The sequence below is a fragment of the Mauremys reevesii genome, linkage group 9 (assembly GCF_016161935.1).
Source record: "Mauremys reevesii isolate NIE-2019 linkage group 9, ASM1616193v1, whole genome shotgun sequence".
Taxonomy (NCBI): Eukaryota; Metazoa; Chordata; order Testudines; family Geoemydidae; genus Mauremys; species Mauremys reevesii.
Window position 1 is genome coordinate 81,775,835 of NC_052631.1, and position 24,294 is coordinate 81,800,128.

A 24,294-nucleotide genomic window follows, 5' to 3' on the forward strand; every position below is an offset into this window, starting at 1 on the left:
AAACAAATGAAAAATAAGACCATGTGAAGTTCAATCCAAGCTTTTTCCCCAGGAGTGGCTGCTCTTAGAGTTCCTAGCTCAGGGCTGTTCAGTCTATTCCCCAGGACCATTCTTCCTCAGACCCAGGATCCGTGTCAGGGCACCTCACCTTTGAAGCCTGGCTTTTTATTCCCTCCCGCTGGAGAGCCCCATTCTCCTCCCATTCATAGCTTCAGTTTATAACTTTCCTACAAACTGGACTCTGGGTAGAAAACTGGCATGAAAGAGGTCTGATTTTCAAGCCTTCTGTTCACTACACAAATCTCACATGGCAACTCCCACTGACTTCAATGCATGGAGAGTTTTCAAAATCAGTCACAAGTTCTTTACCCTGACAACCGTTATTTAGACCATTAAAATATCACTAACTGGTTACATTCTAAGATTTGTGTTTGCTTTATGGCATTATAGGAGTGCATGACATTTCAACGGCAAATATAAATATAGGATCCCTGCTCCAAAGGCCTACATGTGGGGAAAACGGTGGCAAATAGAAGTGGGTGAACCACACTTGGAAAAGAGCAATTTTCTGCAGAGAACAATTGAGAGGTAACAGCTGACTGGAGAAGACAGCAAACAAAATAGAGGGGAAATCATTCAGCCCATTTGTGCATGATGAAGATTAATAGTTTTTGCCATTAAAAAAATCCACTTCTAAAATTATCCGGGGGTCTGCTCTTGCATTCCTTGCTCATCACACACTCCCACTGACTTCATAGGGATTTGAGAGTATACAAAGAATTCAGGATTAAGCTCCAAGTTACTTCTTTTAAGAAAGAGGTTAATAAAAAGCTACAATGTGTGGGGGGATTTGATATCAGCCTTGTGTGCTCGAGAAATTTCACAACTGAACTAGTTTCTTATGCTTCCTGGATCAGTGGAGCTCAGGCTGAATTTAGGAGGTGACAAGCTGGAGTTTTGGGGACTAGAGTTGCCATTTGTCAAACTTTTCATGGAATTCAAAGATTCCAAAGCCTGAAGGGATCATTGTAATCATCTAGTCTGACCTCCTGTATGGCACTGGCTATAGAACCACCCCAAAATAATTCCTAGAGCAGAGCTTTTAGAAAAAACATCCAATCTTGATTTTAAAATGGTCAGCAATGGAGAATCCACTGCAACTCTTGGTAAATTGTTCCAAAGGTTAATTATTCTCACCATTCAAAATTCACACCTCTCTTGGGGTCCAGGTATTGATAGATTGGTCCCGCATCACACATGTTGACATCCCATATTTAATTTGGATAGACGGTAAAAAAAATCCAGCTAATGGTGGTCCAAAATACTTTCAACTCCAATTACCAAGGGGTTCAGCATCAAAATAAGATGGTGCTGGGCAGAAAAGGTGTGTGTCCAGGGCAATCAGCATGTATTCATAGGCTCTTTGGAGACTCACCTATTGGCAGAGCTAATAGAAAGCCCCAGTGGAAGTTAAACATACCACCCGCTTCCTGGTGAGGGACCCATAAGAGGGCTGAGATAGATGCCACCATCTCTTCAATAAGGGTGAATCTGCCTTGCCATTCAGGTAGCTTTGCTGGTGAAAGGAAGTATAATTTACACCTTTCTGTGCCCAATTTTCCAATATATTTCTTTGCTGTTGGCTGTTGCCCATTTATTTCAGACCATGTGTATTGTTTGCACAGAGACATCAGGTGAAATTTCTTTTGTGGTTTAATTCCAGCTTAGCTGAGTACCCAGGAGATTTGTGGCCTTCCTTATCATGCCAGTTTATAAATGGCAATATTCCTCACAACTAGCACTGTTTGACACACGTACATCAGGAACTCCATGAGAACACAGATCAATCTCTTCAGAGGAGACCAGCAGCCGCACAAATGCTCACAGCTACCCATTATGATACTACAGATAGACAACAGTTTCCAGATTCGATGGACATCTGGTTGCCTAAAAGTTAGACACTTAAATCCATAGTCAAGTATCAAAATTAGTGGCTGGAGCCCTGACTCCAAGATGCTCCCCTCCCCGCCCAAGGTTTCTGAGCCCAAGCTCCAGCCTGAGTCCAAATGTCTATGCTGCTATTTTTAGCCCAGTAGCATAAGCACCAGTCAGTTGACCCGGGCTCAGAGACTTGTTGCTATGGGTCTTTGCAATGTAGACATACCCTCTGTGGCTCTCTTTCTTACCCATCTTTGCAAAGCACTGTGAGGAGTTCAGAAGAAAAGTGCAAAGTAGAATTATTCAGTAATAGGACTCCATTTCTAAAAGTAATTTAGTATCACAGTTAAATGATTTACAATGTGTATATATGTGTGTGTGTGTGTATAATCGTGTTCAGATACATTATTCATCAAAAGGTAGTTTGATTAGTGATTGAATCAGGGGACTGGACAGTAGAAGTTTAAGGCTCTACTCCCAGCCCTGCTACTGACTCACAGCATGGACTTGGGTAAGTCCCTTAACTTCACTGTGCCTCCATCTCCTCATCTGTAAAGTGAGTGATAGCAACTCAGGCAAAGTTTGGGTACAGGTCTGAACATCTACAGCATTCAAGGGGATTTGGGTGTGAAATTAATTTTCATTGCCACTGCCTAATGGAATGCTGTGAGACTCAATTAATTAATATTTGTGAAGATGCCAAGAAAACTATTTTAATTACTAATTATTATTAATGTAATAGAAACCAAGGGTAATCATTATAACTCTTTCCCCCTCTTTCTATAAGCAAACCTAACCACTCACATACCCCATAAAAACAAGCAAAAGCATGCAAACAAAATCATCCAGGACAGATTTTCAAGATGCTCAGTCATGCACCATACACGGAAACCAGTATTCTATGCAGGATGCATTGTGGACAACCTGCTTTTACTCAATTATGTTTGGATGGGGAGTCAGTGATGAGAAGCAATTTTAATGCTGAGGCTTCGTGCAGCAAAAAAGCAGAGGAAGACTGGGCTTGTCATTCAGGGAATGGCCTGGCAGCAAGATCTTGATTCTGTTCTAACCTCTGCCTCTGGATTGCTATGGGACGTTGGGCAAATCCCTTCACCTCTCTGTGACTCAGTTTCCCTATGTTTAAACCAAGGCCTTTGGAATTTTCCTCCTCATTCTTTGGGTTTATCCTGCAAACACTACTCCTGCGAGTAGTCTCACTGATAGTACCCATGTGAGTGAAGTTACACTCATTAGTAGGTGTTTGCAGAATCAGGCCCTCTGTTGCCTATTTAGGCCCTGAACCTATAATAAGCTCTGCGTGGAGTGACACCCCCCAACACCAATGGGGAGCCCCATGCTCACATATGGGTCCACTAGTGCAGTTTATTGCTCATAAATTCTTCAGGACAAAAGGAGAGAACCTAAGTAATTTATGTTTGGAAAATCTCACCCCTTGTCTTTGTGACTGTCTACATTGCAGATAACACATTGTGGAAGCCAGACAAAAATAATTAACAGTCTCATAGGGGACTGTGAGACTAATTCATCAATGTATGTATATCTCTTTGAGAGCCTCAGATGAAAGGTGCCTGAGGATCACTCTAAATCTTAATTTTTAATAACAAAGGTTACATTTGTGATTTATTTCTTTGTGTATCACTTATATTGTCCGTTGTATTGACTGAGAGTGAAAACAAAATCCCAAAGAAACCTCAGTGCCTCTGCATATCTTTGGACAACTGAGCATCAATTAAAATGTCAAACATGAAACTGCCTGTCTCTCAAAACTGTTCAGAGCATTTTTTCTGTGTGGTTTAATTTACCTTTTCCTCAAAATCATGAATGTTTCCAAGTGATTCTCAGTAGTCATTTATACGTCAGTGTATCGTTTCAGTTAAAAGAGCAACCCACAGCCCTCAGGGGGAGGAATTCGGCTCCCTTACACTACTAGCAACCTTTGACATAATTAGCTGTGACAAATTGATTTAAAGTGTGGCTGCAGGAAGAGGAGTAAGAAAGCTCTGCTCTGCCTTATGGGCGTTGTAGTCTTTCCTCTTGCACAGGCCTCGGCTGCAATAAGGAACTGGACTCCAACTCCCATAGTTCCCATTAAATTATACCGCACAGGCTCAGAGTCCATATACCCGGAGTGGGTGGCTACATTGTGTCTATTGTATGAGTTGATTTTTGTTTTGTTTTGTTTTTTGGGGGGCTGGCATTTTGTACATCACGGGAGGCTTAAATTGGAGTGAAAAGCATGGCTGATGAGCAAGAAATCATGTGCAAACTGGAAAGCATCAAAGAGATCAGGTATGTTTTCTTTTGTGCAGCATCAGTAACACTAAGCTATTTTCCCTCTCCTTGACGGAGTGAATGAGCTACACCGATTTGAAGAATCTACTGTTGTTACAAAATAAAATAAAATAAACACCGCAACGAAAAACCCTGGGATGAAAGCTGGAGATGCTTCTTTTCCTACTTTCAAAAATTATCTGCTGAGAGTGGGTGCCGTGAAACATGCATTACGGGGCGGTGATTGTCATGTATTTCCAGAGATTAGCCTTAAGTAATAAAAAGGGGAGGGGGCGGGGGGAGGAAGGTGGCAGCTATGAATGAACAACTGGAGATCTGTTTTAAAGCGGTTGTGTTTTTTTAATTATTATTTATTCTAGTAAACTGTTAGTATTTTTTATTTTTACTCATTCATTCCTAGCATTCTTCTGGGTGGCTGCATCTAGGGAATGTTTGAAGGGAGGTGGGGGAGAAAATTACAGAATATAATGTATGTACGTGAGCCAAATATGCATCCAGAGCACAGAAGCTGCTTTGAAATCAGGGAGGTAGGGTTAGGAAGTGGGGTTTTGTTTGTTTGTTTAAATAAAATTTATTGATTTGGCTGGAATCACTTATAATACCCTGCAAAAGTGTCTGTATAGCTAATGCTTTGGGTAGTATGCATTGCAACAGTGTTGTGGCTTGCAGAGGAATTTGGGGGGGTTCTTGTGGGGAAGGATTGAAAGGAAAGAAAACTGCATCTTGGGAGATCTGCTTAACCAGCTGACACCTTTCTCTTTCTCTCTCTCACCCCCATTTGGAGGAAGGAGTTAGGGTTAAGGGTGTTGTGTGAAGTCAGACTGGTGAATGTTCTTTTCCCTGTTCCCTTCCTGATGTTGATGGTGGTCCTCTCCTCTGAAGGAGTTATTGGTGGCATAGGGTGGTATGATGATGATGAAGCAGGGATACAATGGCACTAAGGCTGCTATTGCTTTCCCTTAAAGAGGTTTACCAGCAAGGCAGGAAGCTGGGTCTCTCTACTCTTCAGTGCAATCCAATATACCATTAATTTTTATATAGTGGCCTTCATAGAGTGAGTCACAGGACATGTTGCAGGAATAGTCAATCATAAGCAACAATGTATGGCACCAGGGTGGATTATTTTGTCTGGTTTTAAATGCTCAGTTTGCGCCTTTTAGTTTATGAACATGATGTTCCGGTTACTGCCTGAGTTGCATGCATTTAACATTAATTTGTGCATTTAATAGCAAAAGCATGTAATAAGGAATAGTGCAATAATTTTGAAAGTAGCTAGAAGAAGAACAAATAGCTGTGACTGGGATATATATGTAGGTATTTATACCATGCTTATCAGCATGCTGAGTTGTGTTTTTTATTTTTGTATCAGGAAAATGTAAGAGACAGGTTATCTGTGGAGTGCGGGTGGGGAGGGGGAAATCAATAAAACAAAGAATAAAAAAGTCACTGTCACATGGTCAGTTTTAAACCTGTATTAATCGATTGAGAAAAGAAACTGAAATCAAACCACAGAATAAGCAACAATTCAATTACTATAGTTTTTATAGTCATTACACCTTTAACAAAATCTCCTAGTTGGAATACTGTCTGAGTATGTAGAAGCAAATTATTCTACCATACAAGGGCCAAGTCCTTCCTCACGCAAAGACTGCTCACATGAATAGTGGTGGCAAGATAGGCCTCAAATTATTTTTGTATATAGCGTACCAAAACACATACAATGAGAGACAGGACAGTGAACATGTTCCGGATTAATACTGAGGCTCTGAAACTTCTGTGCTCAACTACCATAATTGTCATCTTTTAAAACAGATCATCAACCTGTTAGAAGTTCTGTTGAGACCTGATTGTTGTAAAATTGGATTTAAATATATGATTTATTTTCTGCTTGGTTCTTACAATACTTTGTATTTGGGAACATCAAGTACATTACGTTTTTGATTCAAAGGTGAATTTAACTGTAATTATTTAATTTGACACACTTTGCTGTTGTAGTTATTGGCCTTGTAAATTATGAAAGCGAAATGAAGATCTGTGAAATCTAAGAATCCTTCTACATCAGAGAACTAAATCCTGATTACCATATTGACCTAAATAGACAGCCGCATTTAACTGGGACAGATCAGGTGAAAAAGGCATGTTGGTTTTGGCCCAAAATAGGCCAGATAAGAAATCACAAGCTCTGGATATTTGTACTTTTATGCCTGATTTATTTTAAAGTACATAGACAAATTTGATGTACTTAAAAGGCTCCACCATACTCTAATTCAGTGGTTCCCAAACTTGTTCCACCGCTTGTTCAGGGAAAGCCCCTGGCGGGCTGGGCCGGTTTGTTTACCTGCCGTGTCCGCAGGTTCGGCCGATCGCGGCTCCCACTGGCCCTGGTTCGCTGCTGTAGGCCAATGGGATCCGCTGGAAGCGGCACGGGCCAAGGGCCAAAGTCCAACCTTGTTAGGAAACTTCTCCAGCGCCCTTTCAAACAACCAAAGGCACATTCAGCCACCATTCTGCACTTGCTGAGGCTATAGTTGAACCGTTTCTTACCGCTGTCCAGATGGCCAGTGTATGGCTTCATGAGCCATGGGAGCAAGGGATAGGCTGGGTCCCCCAGGATAATTGTAGGCATCTCAACGTCATCAGTGTTCACTTTGTGATCTGGAAAGAAAGTCCCGGATTGCAGCTTTTCTTACAGACCCGAGTTCCTAAAAGTGCTCACGTCATGAACCTTTCCCGACCATTCTACGTTGATGCTGGTGAAACACCGCCTGTGATCCACCAGTGCTTGCAACACCATTGAAAAGTATCCCTTTCGGTTTATGTACTCTTTGGCAAGGTGGTCTGGTGCCAAGATGGGGATATGTGTGCCATCTATCGCCTCACCACAATTAGGAAACCCCATCACAGAAAAACCATCCACTATGTCCTGCATATTTCCCAGACTCGCTACCCTTCGTAGCAGAAGTTGGTTAATGGCCCTGCATAATTGGAGCACAGCAGCTCCCCCAGTTGATTTACCTACTCTGACCAGTAACTGTCGTCGGGTGTTGTAAGCCTCCAAATAGTGATCACCACGTGCTTCTTCACTGTCAGAGCAGCTCTCATTTTTGTGTTGTTGAACTGCAGGGCAGGGGAAAGGGCTGCACAAAGTTCCTGGAAGGTGGCCGTCTGCATTTGAAAGTTCTGCAGCCACTGCTCATCATCCCATACCTGCAAAATGATGCAGTCCCACCCATCAGTGCTTGTTCCACGGGACCAGAAACGGTGCTTAACAGAGTTCAGCTGCTCTGTGACTGCCAGCAGCAATTGTGAATTGTTTTCTTCAATGGCTTGCAGCAGGGCTGCTTGCAGGACATCGCTATGTTTCATGCAGAAGACCCTACTTTGGCTCTGGAAATACTGCAGGAGAAGGTGCGAGGTATTTGAGATGCTCACAGCAAGAGTGCACAACTGAGCAGGCTGGGGTTATGGTGCATGCGCGGCGGTTTTAAGGTGCGAAAACCACTGGGTTGTTTGCCATTGAGCACAGTGCATCATGGGATGCCGATGCAATGTTCCCATTCTCTCCTGTGACAATGTTTTGGTCCCATGAGGCATTGCACAAACTTCCCAACACACACTGCGGAAAGTTGCACTTGGGCATAGCTACCCACGATGAACTGCTTTGTGCATCGATGCAGGCATTGCTAGCGAGGACGCACTCCATCGAGACAAAGTACGTGGCCACACCATGCTCAATCAACTTAATTCGGGGGCTCGAGGTCAGCTTGATTTTTGTAATGTAGACAAGCCCTCAGACAGTATGCTGAGGAGGGCAGTATAGGAACTTAGAATGGAAAAGAATAGAAATGAAAGCAAAATCAACTATTTAGGCTAGGTCTCAAATTTAAGTTTTTGTTTTCAAAAATAAATATTTTAAATTTCCTAATATTAATGGAAATATCTTCATAATTCAGGTGTACTTTTGTTTTTTAATATTAAAAGTTAATTGTTTGGGTTGGAACAGTCCCCTGAAACTCCAATGTTGTTGCATTCTGGCAGCACAGTGGAACTAGAAAATGAAACTGACCAGTAACAGCAAAGAAATACCTTGCAACACCAGCAACAAAAGTACCATGCGAACACCTATTCTCACTTTCAGGTGACACTATAAGTAAGAAGCAGGCTGCAGTATCTCCCGCAAATATAAACAAACTTGTTTGTTTTGGTGATTGGCTGAACAAGAAGTAGGACCGAGTGGAGTTGTAGGCTCTAAAGTTTTACATCTTTTTGGTTTTGAGTGCAGTTATGTAACAAAAAAAAAAAATCTACATTTGTAAGTTACACTTTCACAATAAAGAGAGCAAAGAATCCTGTGGCACCTTATAGACTAACAGATGTTTTGGAGCATGAGCTTTCGTGGGTGAATACCCACTTCGTCGGATGCATGGGATTGCACTACAGTACTTGTATTAGGTGAATTGGAAAATACGATTTCTTTTGTTTATCATTTTTACAGTGCAAATATTTGTAATCAAAATAATATAAAATGAGCACTGTGCACTTTGTATTTTGTTGTAATAGAAATCAATATATATGAAAATGTAGAAAAACTTCCAAAAATATTTAATTTCAATTGGTATTCTATTGTTTAAGTGTGATTAATTACAATTAATTTTTTTAATCACAATTAATTTTTTGAGTTAATCGCGTGAGTTAACTGCGATTAATCGACAGCTCTACTACTTTTGTGATGGCTACAAGAAATTGACCAAGTATAAGGGACAGTATAGTTAATATATTTACTTTTTAAAATTACATAATGTATATTTAAAGGTGCACATATTTTGATTGAATCCCTCTGTCCCACCGTGCTTCCAAATGTATTGGTGCAACCCCCTCTTCCTTTGCAACGTCCTGTTGAGGCCAGTGGCACGGCACATGGAGTCAGAGTTCAGTGCTAACAGATCTGGATGCAGGACTGGGGCCTTAGGCCATGGCTACACTTGCAAATTTGCAGCGCTGCAGTAGGGTGTGAAAACACACCCTCTCCAGCGCTGCAAATTGCGGCACTGCAAAGCGCCAGTGTGGTCAAAGCCCCGGCGCTGGGAGCGCGGCTCCCAGCGCTGTACGTTATTCCCCACAGGGAGGTGGAGTACGGACAGCGCTGGGAGAGCTCTCTCCCAGCGCTGGTGCTTTGACTACACTTAGCGCTTCAAAGCGCTGCCGCGGCAGCGCTTTGAAGTGCAAGTGTAGCCATAGCCTAAGACTGTAAACTCTTCTGGGCATTGACTGTCTTCTGTCTTAGTGAGAATGCTGAGCATATTATGGATGCTCCTGGAAAGCACATAATTAATAACAGTGCACTGAAAAATTCACATTATTCACAGTGCATAAAGTTAAGCACTTGTGTAAATCTCTGTAAGATTGGGCCCTAACACTGTAAGAATAACCAATTTTAATACCAGTTGCTCTAATTCTCTTCATCCTCCCACTCAAAAGTAATAAATCTTAATATAAAATAAATATGCATTCATTTTCTAAAACTGTTAAGACATCATGCACATCCTGTCTCCTCAGTGGATGAAAGACTTCTCTCCAAACTCTTGTAAATTTGTGAGTTATAGAGAGTTGTATAATATGTTTTTCTTCTTAATTTTCATCAGATTATCCGTTATGAATGTTTGCTTCATATAGAGAAAATGGCACTATTAATCCTGAAAGTAAAAAGTATGACAACTTTTATTATTATTACTAAATAACTCCCCAGAGTTTACTGCGGTCGTTTTAAAAACTCTTAAGTGACCATTAATTCTTCACAGAGCCTAATATACTTTGATTTGGGCCACTGGAACTGAAGTCCAGTCAGCAACTACTTTCTTGTTGAAACTCTGGCTGTAGAAATCTATGCATTCAGGTAGCCATTTGTTTTGACAAAATGATCTCTGGTTTGATTAGGGATGACTTTTATCGATATAATGCTTTTATAGCTGACTGGTTTTTTCCAGCCATTTTTACTTTCATGGGCTGATTCTCATTCTTCAAAACTGAGTCAGTTGGCTTCCTTTTAAAAAAATGTTTGTATCTATATAAAATATATAATATTCTCTTTAATAATACATGGCATATACCATATGAAATATACATGCCTATAGCTTAGGGTTGCCACTCGTCCAGATTTTACCCACACAGTCCGGTTTTTGGCTTCTGTGTCTGGGTGCCATTTAGGGTTGCCAGGAGCCTGGTTTTTGACCGGAAAGTCTGGTCAAAAGGGGACCTGGCAGTGTCTGGTCAGATGTACTGATGGACATCAAAAGTCTGGTCTGTGTGGGGTAGAGGGAGGTGCTAAGTCATTAACCCACACCAGCCCCTGTTCAGCTGGGGCTACCTCCTGCCTGCACACAGGCTCCTAGTCATGCTGCAGCAGCTCCCATTCCAGCTCTGGAGCAGAGGGAGCCCAGCTGGGTGGCAGGGGTGTGTGTGCGGGGGGGTACGTGGAAACAATTCTGCAAGCAATGCGGATGGGGGGAGAGAGGAGTGAGTGATGGAGGTGGGGGCAGAGTGGGGTCTTGGTGGAATAGGCAGGGTACGGCGCGGATCCTTAAGGATCTTGTTACCAGCATTTAGAAAGGTGGCAACCCTACTGTAACTGTAAAATATTCATCTAGGTGAATATCTTTGTAAATGTCTCTGGGTGACCTCTGAGTCAATCCAATTCCATGTCTGGCTTTCTACTGTGCACATCTCTGCTTCCAGCTTTTCTATTCCCCAGTGTAATGGTGCTGATCAGAAGCAACATTAATCCAATGTCTAGAGGGAGATTTTTTTTATTTTTAAGGCTATTTTTAAAATGTCTCATGTGATGAAGGACTTTGTTGTATTTTGTTCCAAGGAAGCATGTAAAATTTCACTCAGGATTTTTTTTTTTAAATCTCCTTTTATTGATATCAGTGTTGGACATTTCTGCTATGGGTTTGTTACACCCTAGAAAAATAATCCATGGTGCTATATTTTGGATCTCCTGCAGTTATCTCAGTCCCACCCATAAAACTCATGATTGGAGCCAGAATTTGTTACCAAAAACTTGATCCTGGTCCCTTTGAAGTTCTTTGGTCAGATTTTGATTTCTCAACAGAATGATCACAGTTCCTCTGGTTTTCATTTTCGATCTTTTGAAGCTATAGACTACTTTAAAAATGCACAGGGGAGGGATCAGAAGTACCGGAGGCTTAGGCAGGTATTGTATTTGTTCTTGGAATTGGACACAAGGGATGTAAGAGGAGGGGTAACAGAAGCAACTCCAAAGCCTTCACAATAGCAGAGCTGGTGGGCACAGTTCTGATGAAAGCAGGGGCTGCATCTCTAAGATCATGTCTTTGGCAAGTGAAGACTGGAATACAATTGAATCATGGCCTGGCTAAACTAGATTGGGAACTAGAACAGGTTCTTGACTGTCTGGGCAACTGTTTTAAAATGGAGATGGTCATGAAGCCATGTCGATGCAACTAATAGTAAGCATAGCTCGGCTATGTTGCTTAAACAGCCAGTCCCTCTCTCCTAGCTTTGGAGGGAAAGACATTGCTCCAGACTCCATAGCTTTTATGTGTAGAAATATGGGGTTGCACCATTTTAAAAAGAAGAAACAAAAACTGGAATGTAGAACAAAGGGAGCTGCAGTTACAAATAGCATTAAACGGGATGGAGGTCAGCAGAAAACTGAGCCTACCCTGTGGACTGCAGGTGGAATTTTAGATGCTTTGAAATGCCATCAGAACTTTTGATATCTTGGAGCATCCTTTGTATAAAGCATAAGTCTGCATTTTAGTGGCTCAGTCTACTGTTGAGATAGTTGGCATTTGCATCCTATACTCCCATTTCTCAGAAGCTCCTTTAAAGCCCAGCAGGAATGAACATTTCTCTAGAATTTCCTCTCTTGTGATTAAGGTTTAATTATGACTGATACAATGCTGAACACAATTGTCCTGGTCTACAGTAACTGCTAAATGGTGGTAAATTTCATGTAATCTAACTCTATTGTCCAATACAATAAAAATGTTGTAGTGGAGACAAGACCAGTGACAGAGTTGGGATTAGAACCCAGGAGTTCCCTGATTCCAGGATTCTGCACAAACCACCCCAGTCTTTCATAGACTCATAGACTTTAAGGTCAGAAGGGACCATTATGATCATCTAGTCTGACCTCCTGCACATTGCAAGCCACAGATATACTGTAGTTCTGACCTTGTCAACTTTTGCCAACCCCTTGCTATCGATGTGAACACATTTGCTTGTATAGTGATGTCTCTGAGCAAACAGAATTTACATTGACATTATGGCAGTTGTCCCTTTATATTTGTAATTTCCGGTGGGTTGTAGGAATAAGACTTTGCAGATGGAAAAGATCAAGGCACGCCTGAAGGCAGAGTTCGAAGCCCTGGAATCGGAGGAGAGGCACCTGAAGGAATACAAGCAGGAGATGGACCTTCTGCTGCAGGAAAAGATGGCCCATGTGGAGGAGCTGCGGCTGATCCATGCTGACATAAATGTGGTACGTAGCAGGGGGATTGTGGGCAGGATATACTTTATATATAGTTCCATATGGATTGTCCTAAGGATATTCAGTTGACAGATTAGAGATATGCAACCTGAGCTTTCATGACAGCATGAAAGGATTATATGGATGGTATCAAATGAGTTCAAGTTAGTCACTGTTAGTGCTTGTCTGTATCAGGCAAGATGATTTTCAATAATAGACATGGGAGGGATTTAGGTCAAAGGGAATGAACAATGAAACCCATTGCTGCTGCAATGGTACCAGCAGCCATAGTAACGTTATTCTGACTCTTTCTAGCAAATAACCCTCTTAGTGCTGCCTAATTTAACACCTAGAACCTGGTTTGTTATGTTTGCATAGTGCCTAGAATCAGAGAGCCTCGATTTCTCCCTGAGACAACTAAGCACTGCTGCAATACAAATAGTAAAACAAGCAGGAGAGTGAAGGATATTATTACAAAATAGGGAGACTAATTATTAGAGGGGTACACTGGAGAGTGCTGAGGATTTGGGAACTGCTGGGTTTGCAAAACCATTCTGAATTAGCAACTCCATTCACCAGCAATTTTAGACCCACACTTTTTCCTTTTCTTAAGGGCGAGTATTTTTAAAATGTTGAGCTAAAGGGAAGCCTGTGCTCTGTATTAGGGATGGAAAAGCTCCCAAACAGTGGGAAGGCACAAGTGGGTGCCTTGAATATATGGCACATACACCACCTTCATTTGTCATTAGAATGTTCTCACCCCCTCTACTCCCTGCTTCTCTTTCACACTGTCCCACTTGCCCTCGATGATTTCATCAGATTCTCTTTCTCTCTGCTGCTTCTCTCACTCTCTTTCCCAAGTGGAACATGTACCCAACAACATCAGAGTTAAACTTTTGAAACCATGGTGTATTTGGAAAGGCTTGAAATAATGCAAATGAGTTGGCCCTGCCCCAGTGGAGATTTTTTTTTTTTAAGGTTATTTTTATAACCTTCCTTGAGAATCTTTCCAAAGTGCCTGCATTTGGTGATCCAGCTAAGCGGTTACCACATTCGCCTCCCTGGGCTGCTGTGCAGAGGAAGGAGGTGCAAGCTGAATCCTTTCTTGACACTACCTCTCACATGTTTAACACAAAAACATTGCCTGGCCTAATTGCTTCCAGCTGCTTTTTCCCTGCCCATATTCCGCCCCACAGAATGTTAACTCCTTATTTGTCCATTTCATTGTCTGACTATTCTGCACCCATCTGAATGTGAAAAGCTCCACTTTCTAAAGGGCAACATCATCTTTGCACTCTGCCACCTCTGGGTGGTGAATCAGAGAGCTGTGAATGGAGCAATCTGTTAAGCAAATGTCCTCTCCTGTTTCAGATGGAGAACACCATCAAGCAGTCTGAGAATGACCTCAACAAGCTCTTGGAGTCCACTCGGCGCCTGCATGAAGAGTACAAGCCCCTTAAGGAGCACGTAGATGCCCTACGGATGACTCTGGGCTTGCAGAGGCTGCCAGATCTGTGTGAGGAGGAAGAGAAACTCTCTCTTGAGTAAGTCTCCAGATCAAACATTATTTCGCCTTGTAACCAGTTATGATTCTGTTGGCATTTTGTCATTTTTGTTTCTGGGCCCAGCTGGAATGTAGGAACTCAGAGGCAATCATGAAAAACAAAATTAATTGAAAGTGGAGGAAGCATGTATGTGCGACACAAATTAGCCAGCCTTTTACAAGCCTCCAGAAGGGTTCTGTCTGAATATGGGGCAAAGATCGAAGTTACATTTAGATCAGCCAAAGCTGCAAACCTCAGCTCTGACTTGCAAATTAAACGGTGTTTGAATCTAAGGTTTTGGTTCTTTTTTTTTTTTTTACATTACATGATACTTTTTCCAAAGGATCCATTCCTTCCATTTGAGTAGCAGGTATGGATATGATGCAAGAGAGGAGAGGAACCCAAAACTATCACCCACACTATGTCTTCTACTACAGGGTGGCTTTAGTGAGACTTGGTCAGAGTTCAAATTTGTGCTGCAGCAGTTAAAAAAAAATATATCACAGAATCTAATCTGGTAAACTGTGGCTGAATCCAAATGTTTGGATCTATGGAAGAAATATAAAGGATATGCTCTTCTTTTTGAAAACCAGGGAGGACGTTAATGCTTCTATCGAGAATGACCCATCTAGCCTTGTATCCAGCAGAGACCAACCCCTCATGCTTGAAGGGAAGGGGACAAATTCTCTGCTTTGGCTCATGTGATCTTATTGGGTGGGGACATGGAGATTTCTTCCTGATCCACTATGAATAACCTGATCCTCCTGTGGTCTTAAATATATAAAATCAACTCTTACCCCTGGAACATATTAAATTAATAACTATGCAGTTCATCCCTTGCTGCAGAATTGTGCTCCAAAATCTCAGTTGATATTAAAAATGAAGAATAAAAAACATTTCTTAGGGCTTGTTGTTGCAGATAAAACTTTGAAAACAAGAACCTGAAACATAATATATCAACTTTGCTATAGTTATTCCACTAACTAGTTACATGATCAAATCTGGCTCCATTAACTTTAAAAACTTTGCAAAAACCTAGATCTTGAGAGTGGATGGAATTCATTATTTGACAAGTCTTCTCCATCTATATTAGGATGATCCTTAATTAATGATTGTTGGTGGGCTTGTGGTTTTGGCCACATGTAGTATTTTAACTATTTTCATCATCCCAGTTTAAAAAATTTGGTCCAAATGAGTCCTCGGTGCAAGTCATTTGATTCTAGAAGAAGAAAACCAGAGTTGAGTTTGGCCCATGATGTTTTAGCACAGAAGAGTCATTACAAATCAATGCTTGTTAAATAAATAAATGACAGGCCAGCAGTTGATTATAATTTTGGTTTGTTTTTGTATAGTTATTTTGAAAAGCAGAAAGCTGAATGGCAGACAGAACCACAGGAACCTCCCATTCCAGAATCTCTGGCTGCAGCTGCAGCTGCTGCCCAACAGCTACAAGTGGCTAGGAAACAGGACACCAGACAGACAGCCACTTTCAGACAACAGCCACCGCCAATGAAGGTGAGGCGTTGTCTCTTGGGGGTCAAATATACAGGCTTTTCTCTTGGGTTATTGGAACATATCGTGTTCATAAAGGAATTAGCACTGAAAATAATGATGTGCCCAATTCTTATTTTGCCTGCTTTAGGGTAAACAAAGGGCAATTCCACTGAAGTTAATCGAGCTGCACCAGTCAGTGAGAGTTCAGAATCAGGCTCTATATCTTGTATGACTCCCCCCGTAGGGACTCTTCAGTCATAGGACAGGTACTGCCAGTTTCTACTCTCTGTGCTTCCTGAGCTTGAGAAACATTGTCACAAGGAGAAAATATCAGGTACTAATGGGTTCTTCAGCCCAACAGAGAAAGGCATGACAAGAACTAGTGGCTGGAAGTTGAAGCCAGTGTCAAATCAGACATATGCCGCACATTTTTAACAGAGAAGATGATTAACCATTAGAAGAAACTACTAAGTCTATGTCTACACTACAGCTAATGTCGGCATAACTTATGTCACTCAGGGGTGTGAATAAACCACTCTCCTGAGCAACATAAGTTACACCAGCATTATGTGCACAGTGCTATATCAGCGGGAGAGTGTCTCCCGCCAGCGTAGCGTCTGCCGTTTGCGGAGGTGGTTTTATTATGCCGACGGCAGAGCTCTCTCCTGTCCGCATAATGTCTTCACCAGACGTGCTGCAGCGGCGCAGCTGCATTGGTACAACTATGCCACTGCAAGCGCTGTACGTATAGACATGGCTAAGGAAAGTAGTTGAGTCTCCATCTCTTGATGTCTTCAGATTAAAACTAGATGCCTTTCTGAGGGTATGCCTACTGGGTCTGGAGGTGTAACTTCCAGGTTGGAGAGGCGTACCTGTGCTAGCTTTGACTGAGCTAGCATGCTTAAAACTAGACTTGAAGCTGCAGCTACATGGGTGCCCGGGATGGACTAGCCACTCCAAGTATCCTACGTATGTATTTTGGGTGGCCAGCCTGTCCCACCACCCATGTAGCCATGGCTACATGGCTTCTTGTTAGGGCACTAGTTCAATCAGAGCTAGCATGGGCACGTCTCCCCGAGCTGGAAGTTTACATCTCCAGCTCCACTGCAGACATATCCTGAAAGATATGGTTTAGTCAAGCACAAGTTATTGGGCTCAATACAGGGATAAGTGAGTAGAATTCTATGACCTGTTGTATACAGGGGGTCAAACTAGATGAGCTAGATAGAGGTGCCTTCTGACTTAAAAATCTATGAAATCACAGCTGGCCTCCTAAACAATTTTTCTGATACAGTCAGACATTGTCAGTACAAAAATCTTGAAAATGTGAGGGAAGGCTCAAAATAAATTTGAATTTAATATCAAAATAAATGATAAAGTGGGGCTGCACTGGCAGTTTTATTCGTTTGAAAATTTAATTAAATAAATCCTTTAGTTTTCAACTGACCTGAAGTTGCTGTAAGATCTAGGAACCTTGCCGCAGAATTTAGTTCCAGTTGACCACTGAGTATGCAAGGCCTTACTTATTTTTCCTGTACAGTAAGTTAACTTATTAGAGCAGGTAACATGCTCAATAAGCAGTGTGTCTCAACAGAACTTCATGGGTTTATTACCTCACAGAGGAATAGGTTGCTAACAGGGTCCTGGTCCATGACTGGGACTCCTGGGCACTATTTCAATACAAATAAATTAATAAAATGTAACATTGCGTTGCAGGCCTGTTTATCATGTCACCAGCAAATTCATCGGAACGCACCAATATGTCCACTCTGCAAAGCAAAGAGCCGGTCTCGGAATCCCAAAAAACCCAAGAGGAAACAGGATGAGTGAAACACAGAAAATCCATGGAAAAAACATGTGACCCATCCTAATCCCTTTCCAGTAGAACTGTAAACGTGGCCAGTTTATTGAAGTGCAGACTTAAGTATGACTTACCCACTGTTTTCTAGTTAATGTGACGTAAGCACAATGTTTCTGTTCCGTCTTAATTTCCATCCAGTCCTCACATTCTGGTTTTAGGAGAAGTGCTGATGGTGCTACACTTTAACATTTTAGTCATTCCATCTTTCTGACTCCTAAGCCAAGTGGAACCTCTAATGCAAGTAGTCTCAATGCTGATGAGCATTTTGCAGAGAAGGACAGATGATTCCTCCTGTGAAGATATATTTGAGGATACATGTTTCATAGTTAAATACATTAGACCTAAGGTACCTCTACTGTACTTGCCAAAATGTTCCTGTGTTTTTCTAGCCCTACACTGTTTGTCACACAGTATCTTTTGCTAAAAAGCAGGCACTGGCTATACAACTATAATATTCTTAATGATTTAAGTGTTACTACAGCAAGTTCGTTTTTTTTGTTGTTTTTTTTTGAGAGAGAGCGAGAGAGAGTTGTTGCTAAAAGATTACTCTAATTTTCTCCTAACAGAAACCCACTTGAGGCACAGAAGTTGCTGAATATCCATTTGCTATGCTAGAGACCCATGCCTTGACCTAACCAGCAAGATTACATGGGCTAGATATAGAGTAAAACTCATCATATCCAAGGATTTGGGGGTATGTCTGAAATGACCAGAAAAAATAGGGATATGGGCACACGGGAGATCAACATATAGTTCAGTTTTATGAGGTTTGATTATCCAGTTCCTACAGAACCGGATTAAAATTTGGGAAGGGGATCAAGCCATTGTATCCATATTAATATAAAATTATGTTTAGCATCTTAATTAGGCCATTTTCAGCAATCGTAAAACAGACTTCAATTCAATTAAGAACTAACTAGGGCCTCCACAGCATTTGTGGACTTCCTGGGCTCTGAGCCAAAGAGCTAATCCTAGTTCTTCAGGGGAAATCATAAAATACCCTGGATTTTAGTGATCATTGACCGCAATATTAGCCATTCTAAACCTCTTCTCCCCCTTACAACTATGGGTCAAAATCAGCTTTAGAATAGGCAGGTACAACACCCATTGAAGTCACAAGGAATTTCACTTGTGTACTCCTCAGTAGTACTGGTTGAAAACTGAGTTTTTGACAAAAGGAAGTTTTCACCAGGCGAGTGCACTTGCCTATAAAAACTTCTTGTTTTTCAACAACAAAAATCTAAATTTTCCACAGAAAAAAGCCATTTTCCAACCAGTTCTACTCCAGAGCTGACTTTGACTTCTTGCTCTACACATGTGCCAACAGAGCTCTGGCTGGAGTATCTATCAGAATCCCCCGATATAGGGTGAGCGCCTTTCCTTATTTCAGCCAAAGTAAGAGTAGCTTCTCTGAGGAAGGGCAAGAACAGGGACCTAGAACCTCCTGGTTTCTAATCCCAACTATACCATTTACTCCTGGTGCCTTGAGAACATAACTAACTGCTTTGTGATTGACACTCTTCAGTAGGGCTGATAATACTGACTTGTCTCACAGGGGGATTGTGCAAATTAAAGAGCCTTGAATATTAAGAATATTTCTAAAGTACTAAATATTCTTTTCAATAACACTTGGGATTACAGAAGGAGGGAGCCCCCTCCCTAAATTTTTATTGCCCCCTCTCCATTGCCCCAATCCTTCATCCATACTTGTGCTGGAGTGGTTGTATTAAGGCAGAGGTCCTCAAACTGTGGGACATTCCCCCCCCCCCCCCAGGAGGGCATAGAGGAATGTTCAGGTTTGGGGCGGGCCAGGCCTGCCCCCCTGGAGAGGGAGGGACACCCAGCCCCACTCTGCCCCCAGTTCTGCTCCAGCCCCAGCCTGGGCCCCTGGCTGCTGATCCTGAACACAGCTCCACTCCCAGCCCCGGGCCCTGACCCGTCTCCCGACCACAGCTCCTCGGGGGTGGGGGGAGAATAGATTTCATTACTGGTAAGGGGAGGCATGACAGAAAAAGTTGGGGGACCACGGTATTAAGGATTTTTGTTTGTTAGTTAAACACAGAATAAGCCACACCCTGGTCTCTGGTGATGAGACTTTACCGGCTACTGGGGACTGTACAAGCGCACATAAAAAGCTTTTGCTGGCCAAAGCACATGAATTGCCCTAAGTCCACAGCTGCTTGCCACAGGGTGACTGTGTGGTTGTATTATTTAGATGGAATAAATGTGCCAAAGGTCTTAACATAACCCAGTCTCTGTCCAGAGTTTGCTATACAGAGACATCAGCCCGCTTAGTGCCATGGCAAACACACCATTCAAAATCTTATTAACCTTTTATTAAAGATACAGAAAAGAAGGAAAAACAGTTAAAGCATTTGAAATGGGCAGTATTAAATAAGGCTTTAATTTTAACAACATCCCTTGTTCCCTTTAGCTGGAAAGAGTTTTAGAAGGAAAAATCCCTTGTTGGACAGTCTCAAAGATGGTAATAACGCTCCTATTGGGGAAAAGAGAAGAAGTTAGTTGAGCTGGGCTGGAGCTGCTGTTGTTCTTGTTAAAGTCTGATCCCATTTCCTCCCAGGTGGTGGTTGGGAGTCAGCTGGAGCCAACAGAGGTGGTGATGTCACCTGAGCCCCTCTCTCTGGCCCGGTCTGGACATCTCTCAGCATGAGGAAGGCAAAGGCTTGGGGTCCCAGGAAATGGTGGGAGTGGCAGCCAGGATGTTGAAGCTTGCTTCAGTTGTCTGTCTGTTGTTCTGTATTTTCCCCACAAAATCTCTTTCTTTAAGGACCCACAAAGGGAATGGTGGGTGAAATAGCTCTTCTCCTCTCTAATTTGTCCACCAGTTAGGCCAGGTTTCTAACATACTAGTTTTACAGTACACTCTTGAGTTTGGACAAATTCAGTTTTTCTGTCTGGTTTTCTTGCACCTGTTTATATCATTCTGCATAAAAAATAACTTGACCTACTTTTCATGATTAATTCCCAACAGGCAAAACGTTATAGGCCCAGTTGTCCCAATGGGATTTTATTGAAGTAAGCCACTTATTGCAAGCTTAGTTAATCTTGTAGTGTTTTAATAGTTTCATAACCATATAAACATCTATCAGCAGCGAGAGCACTCAGAACCTTCTGCTTCTGAAAATGCAGGCCTCTACCACTCAATATAAATGGGCATTTTTCTGTTAGATTTAGTATTAGGACTAAGAGCCTCTGTGGGATATAGCCACTAGAAGGTAATCCGATCAGACACATTCTTGATCAAAGCTGACATTCCATTCAGTAGAGGGCAGTGGTGACATTGACTGACAGTCTTATGTCCTGACTCCTGTTTGTTAAAAATAAAAATAAACGCTGTATTCTACTTTTAAATGTTTAAAGGCCATATGCTATCTTCCCTCAATAGTGCGACTCCTGTTGGGGTTAATGGAAAATGTGTATAGTTAGAAGGCAGCATAAGGGCCCTTAATCTGAATTCATGAGAGGGAGCACCATCCTGTTAATAGCATATATACATAACTTCAAAAAGTAGTGACAATGGACATTGGGCAAATGGTTCTGCAATGAAGTAGTTTGCTCAGAAAAGTAGATTTGTAAAGTCCTTGTGACATCCTGTCCTGTGGATAGCTGAAGGGATAGACTCTGTCCTGACTACTCTAACCTCACTGTTACATTCCAGAGTTACTTCCTCGTTGGGGATTTCTAGAGCAGAGCTCTGACTGAACTGAAGAGTGCTTGGAGATGCACTGTCAGTGCACTGCACTTTTCTTTTTAAATCTAGTCTCTGGCATCTTCGTGTTCAACAAGCTAACTTTTTTTTTTAAATAAGGAAAAACACATTTTTATAATATGTGCATGTAGCATATCTAGTTTATACCAATCATGTATTAGTATTTACATGGCTGTTTTCATATTCTTTACAAAGCAGTGCCATATCAATAGCGTGCTTTGTTGGTTTTGTATTTTTTTTCTTTTTTACAAAATTGTGCCATATGAATAATGTGCATTTCTAGTAGTAAGTCAAACTATGACACCAAGGAGTGAAAAGTTGTTTATGTATTTAAGGGAGAGGGGTTCTTTCATAGGGAAAACAGTATTCCCCTGTTACCCCTATTGCAGATTGCAGGAAGATTATTGGATGGCTTCTGACATGACAGCACTGGGCCCTTTCTTTTCCACTCATCTTTTTTCTTGTTAAGAGACTATACAAACCTATATTATGAAATATTGATTTTTAGGGGCCTCATTTGCTATGGGGAAAGGGGGGTAGTGGTCCCCCGAGATTTCTCATAGGTCTGTATGCTCCATTATGTCTTCCGTTTTTTGCAATCCCCCTCCCCACCCAGAATTTGCAGGATTATAATATCACATATAATTTTCTATATGACGACTCAATTTTGTCACCCCCCCCATCCAGAATTTTTCAGAAATGACACCCTTATTGATTTCTTGCTTTTTTTAGGCATATGAGCAAACTATCTGCACAATAGTTCTTATTATATAATTTCTGTATTTTCTGGTAAAGTAAAAGCCTCTACAGATCAACAGTGGCCTCTAATTTTGCACCTATGACAATTCATATTTTAATATGTGGGCTCAGGACTTAACTGATGGTTGCCAGATGTTGAGTTTTTGACCGGAACACCCGGTCGAAAAGGGACTCTGGCGGTTCCGGTCAGCACTGCTGACCGGGCCATTAAAAGTCCAGTTGGCGGTATAGGCAGGTTCCATAGCCAGCTCCCACGAAGTGGCTGGCATGTCCCTCCGCCTAGGAGGCTCTGCGGATCCCATTGGCTGGGAATCACAGCCAATGGGAGCCGCGGAGGCAGCCCCTGCAGGCACGCAGAGCCCCCTGGTCTCACCGTCACCTAGGAGCTGGAGAGACATGTGGTCACTCCCCAGGAGCTGCCTGAGGTAAGTGCCACCCAGAGTCCGCACCCCAAACCCCTTCCTGTTCCCCGACCCTAAGCCCCCTCCCACACCCTGAACCCTTCATCCCTGGCCCCACCCCAGAGCCCATACCCCCAGCCAGAGCCCTCACCCCCTCCTGTACCTCTGCCCCAGCCTGGAGCCCCCTCCCACATCCTGAACCCCTCATTTTTGCCCCCAGCCCAGAGCCCGCACCTCCAGCCCAGAGCCCGTACCCCATCCTCAATCCGGAGACCCCTCCCACACTCCAAACCCCTCAGCCCCAGCCCCACCCCAGAGACCACACCCCTAGCCGGAGCCCTGACCTCCTCCCGCACCCCAACCCCCTGCCCCAGCCTGGTGACAGTGAATGAAGGTGGGGGAGAGGGAGCGACGGAGGGAGAGAGGATGGAGTGAGGGGGGGCGGGGCCTCAGGGAAGGGGCAGTGATGTTCAGTTTTCTGCAATTAGAAAGTTGGCAACCCTACCATCAGGCATGCTTGCAATTAAATGAACCTGCCTTCAACTTCAAGTTACAAAATTAGAGGCCATTTCTGCAAGTATAGCCCCAGCTGTTTTGCTTCTAAGATCAGACTGCTCCAGCAGGGCTCAGGTAAGAGTTAACTAACATCCCTAGTAAGTAAAATACAAAAGACACTGTTCATCCTTATTTGAGAGCCTTCTGCCTTTCCCTCATTAGTGCTAGCCTTGAGTTTCAATGGGTTCTGTGTTTTAAATATTATACTCCTGTGCCCAGTTGGAGTAATGTGCTAAATGTTCAGCGTGTCTGTACAGTCCTTTTTAATAAACATTGTTTCATGCCACACTTCCTTCTGTGGAGTATTTTCACATATATTTGATTGCATTAGTCATGATTAGCCCATGTTTTGCAAGCTAAAAGCTCAGTTCCTTAGTTTAGAATACAGTTAGAAATACCCCTCTTACAGCAAGCTGATGAAGTTGAAGGTGCTACAGACTAAAGGAAATAAAGGTCCCTGTGCAATGAGCTTTTGTTTGGAAGGAGTGAGGAGTAGAAAGGAAGATAAGACAAGGCCAGGCCTGAACAGTGCTTGGCACTATCCAAGCTTCCCAGTCACATTCCTGGAACACTATCTATTCTGTTTGTATTCAAAAGATTTCTGAATCCAGATAGAATGATGCCAAGAAACAGAGTCTTGACTTTCACAAGCAGGTATTTTCACATGGGAGTATTCACAGCTCCCCCTGACCATTTACACAAAGACCCTGTTTAGATGCACCTGAATGCCTATTTTGCCTGTGCAATTACCGTACACTTGAAGGTGTTCAGTTGTGAACATCAGACCCACAAGAGGACAAAGAAACCTCTTTTTACTGTGATCCAGTTAAAAAAGCTATCTACACACAAGTTTGTTGCAGTTTAGTTAACCCAGAGGAAACTACTGAGCAGGCTTCCCTTTTCAGCTTACTAATGGCTTTAGTGCAGTTTAGCTTGACTTCAGCTAATAGAAAACAAGCCATTCTTGAACTGACATAAATGTCCACAACCTTTTTCACTAGTTAACTAGTCTGTTTAAAATCACTTGAGTGGAATTTGTGGGTGCTCAATACCGAGTGGGATGGGGGATGTTAGACCACTTGTACGTAAGCAGCTATACATGGATTCAGGAGCCTAATTTTAGGGACTCAGATTTCAGCCCTTAAAAACACTGTCAACAGGAACCACTGGTTCAGTGAGCCACGGAG

At 42.4% G+C, this 24,294-nt stretch overlaps 1 protein-coding gene across 2 annotated transcripts; it reads left to right on the forward strand.

Annotated features, from left to right (window-relative positions):
• Positions 1 to 3,887: 3,887 nt before the first annotated feature.
• On the forward strand, positions 3,888 to 20,070 carry ZC4H2 (zinc finger C4H2-type containing). Of its 2 annotated transcripts, XM_039486955.1 has the most exons (5): positions 3,903 to 4,248; positions 12,604 to 12,775; positions 14,135 to 14,307; positions 15,660 to 15,822; positions 17,518 to 20,070. In XM_039486955.1, exons 1-5 carry the CDS (start codon positions 4,196 to 4,198, stop codon positions 17,629 to 17,631), a joined length of 675 nt encoding a protein of 224 aa, XP_039342889.1. In that variant the 5' UTR covers positions 3,903 to 4,195; the 3' UTR covers positions 17,632 to 20,070. The 2 variants fall into 2 exon arrangements, with proteins under 2 accessions (XP_039342890.1, XP_039342889.1); XM_039486956.1 differs by lacking the exon at positions 15,660 to 15,822 and having other exon boundaries at positions 3,888 to 4,248.
• The last annotated feature ends 4,224 nt before the right edge of the window (positions 20,071 to 24,294 follow it).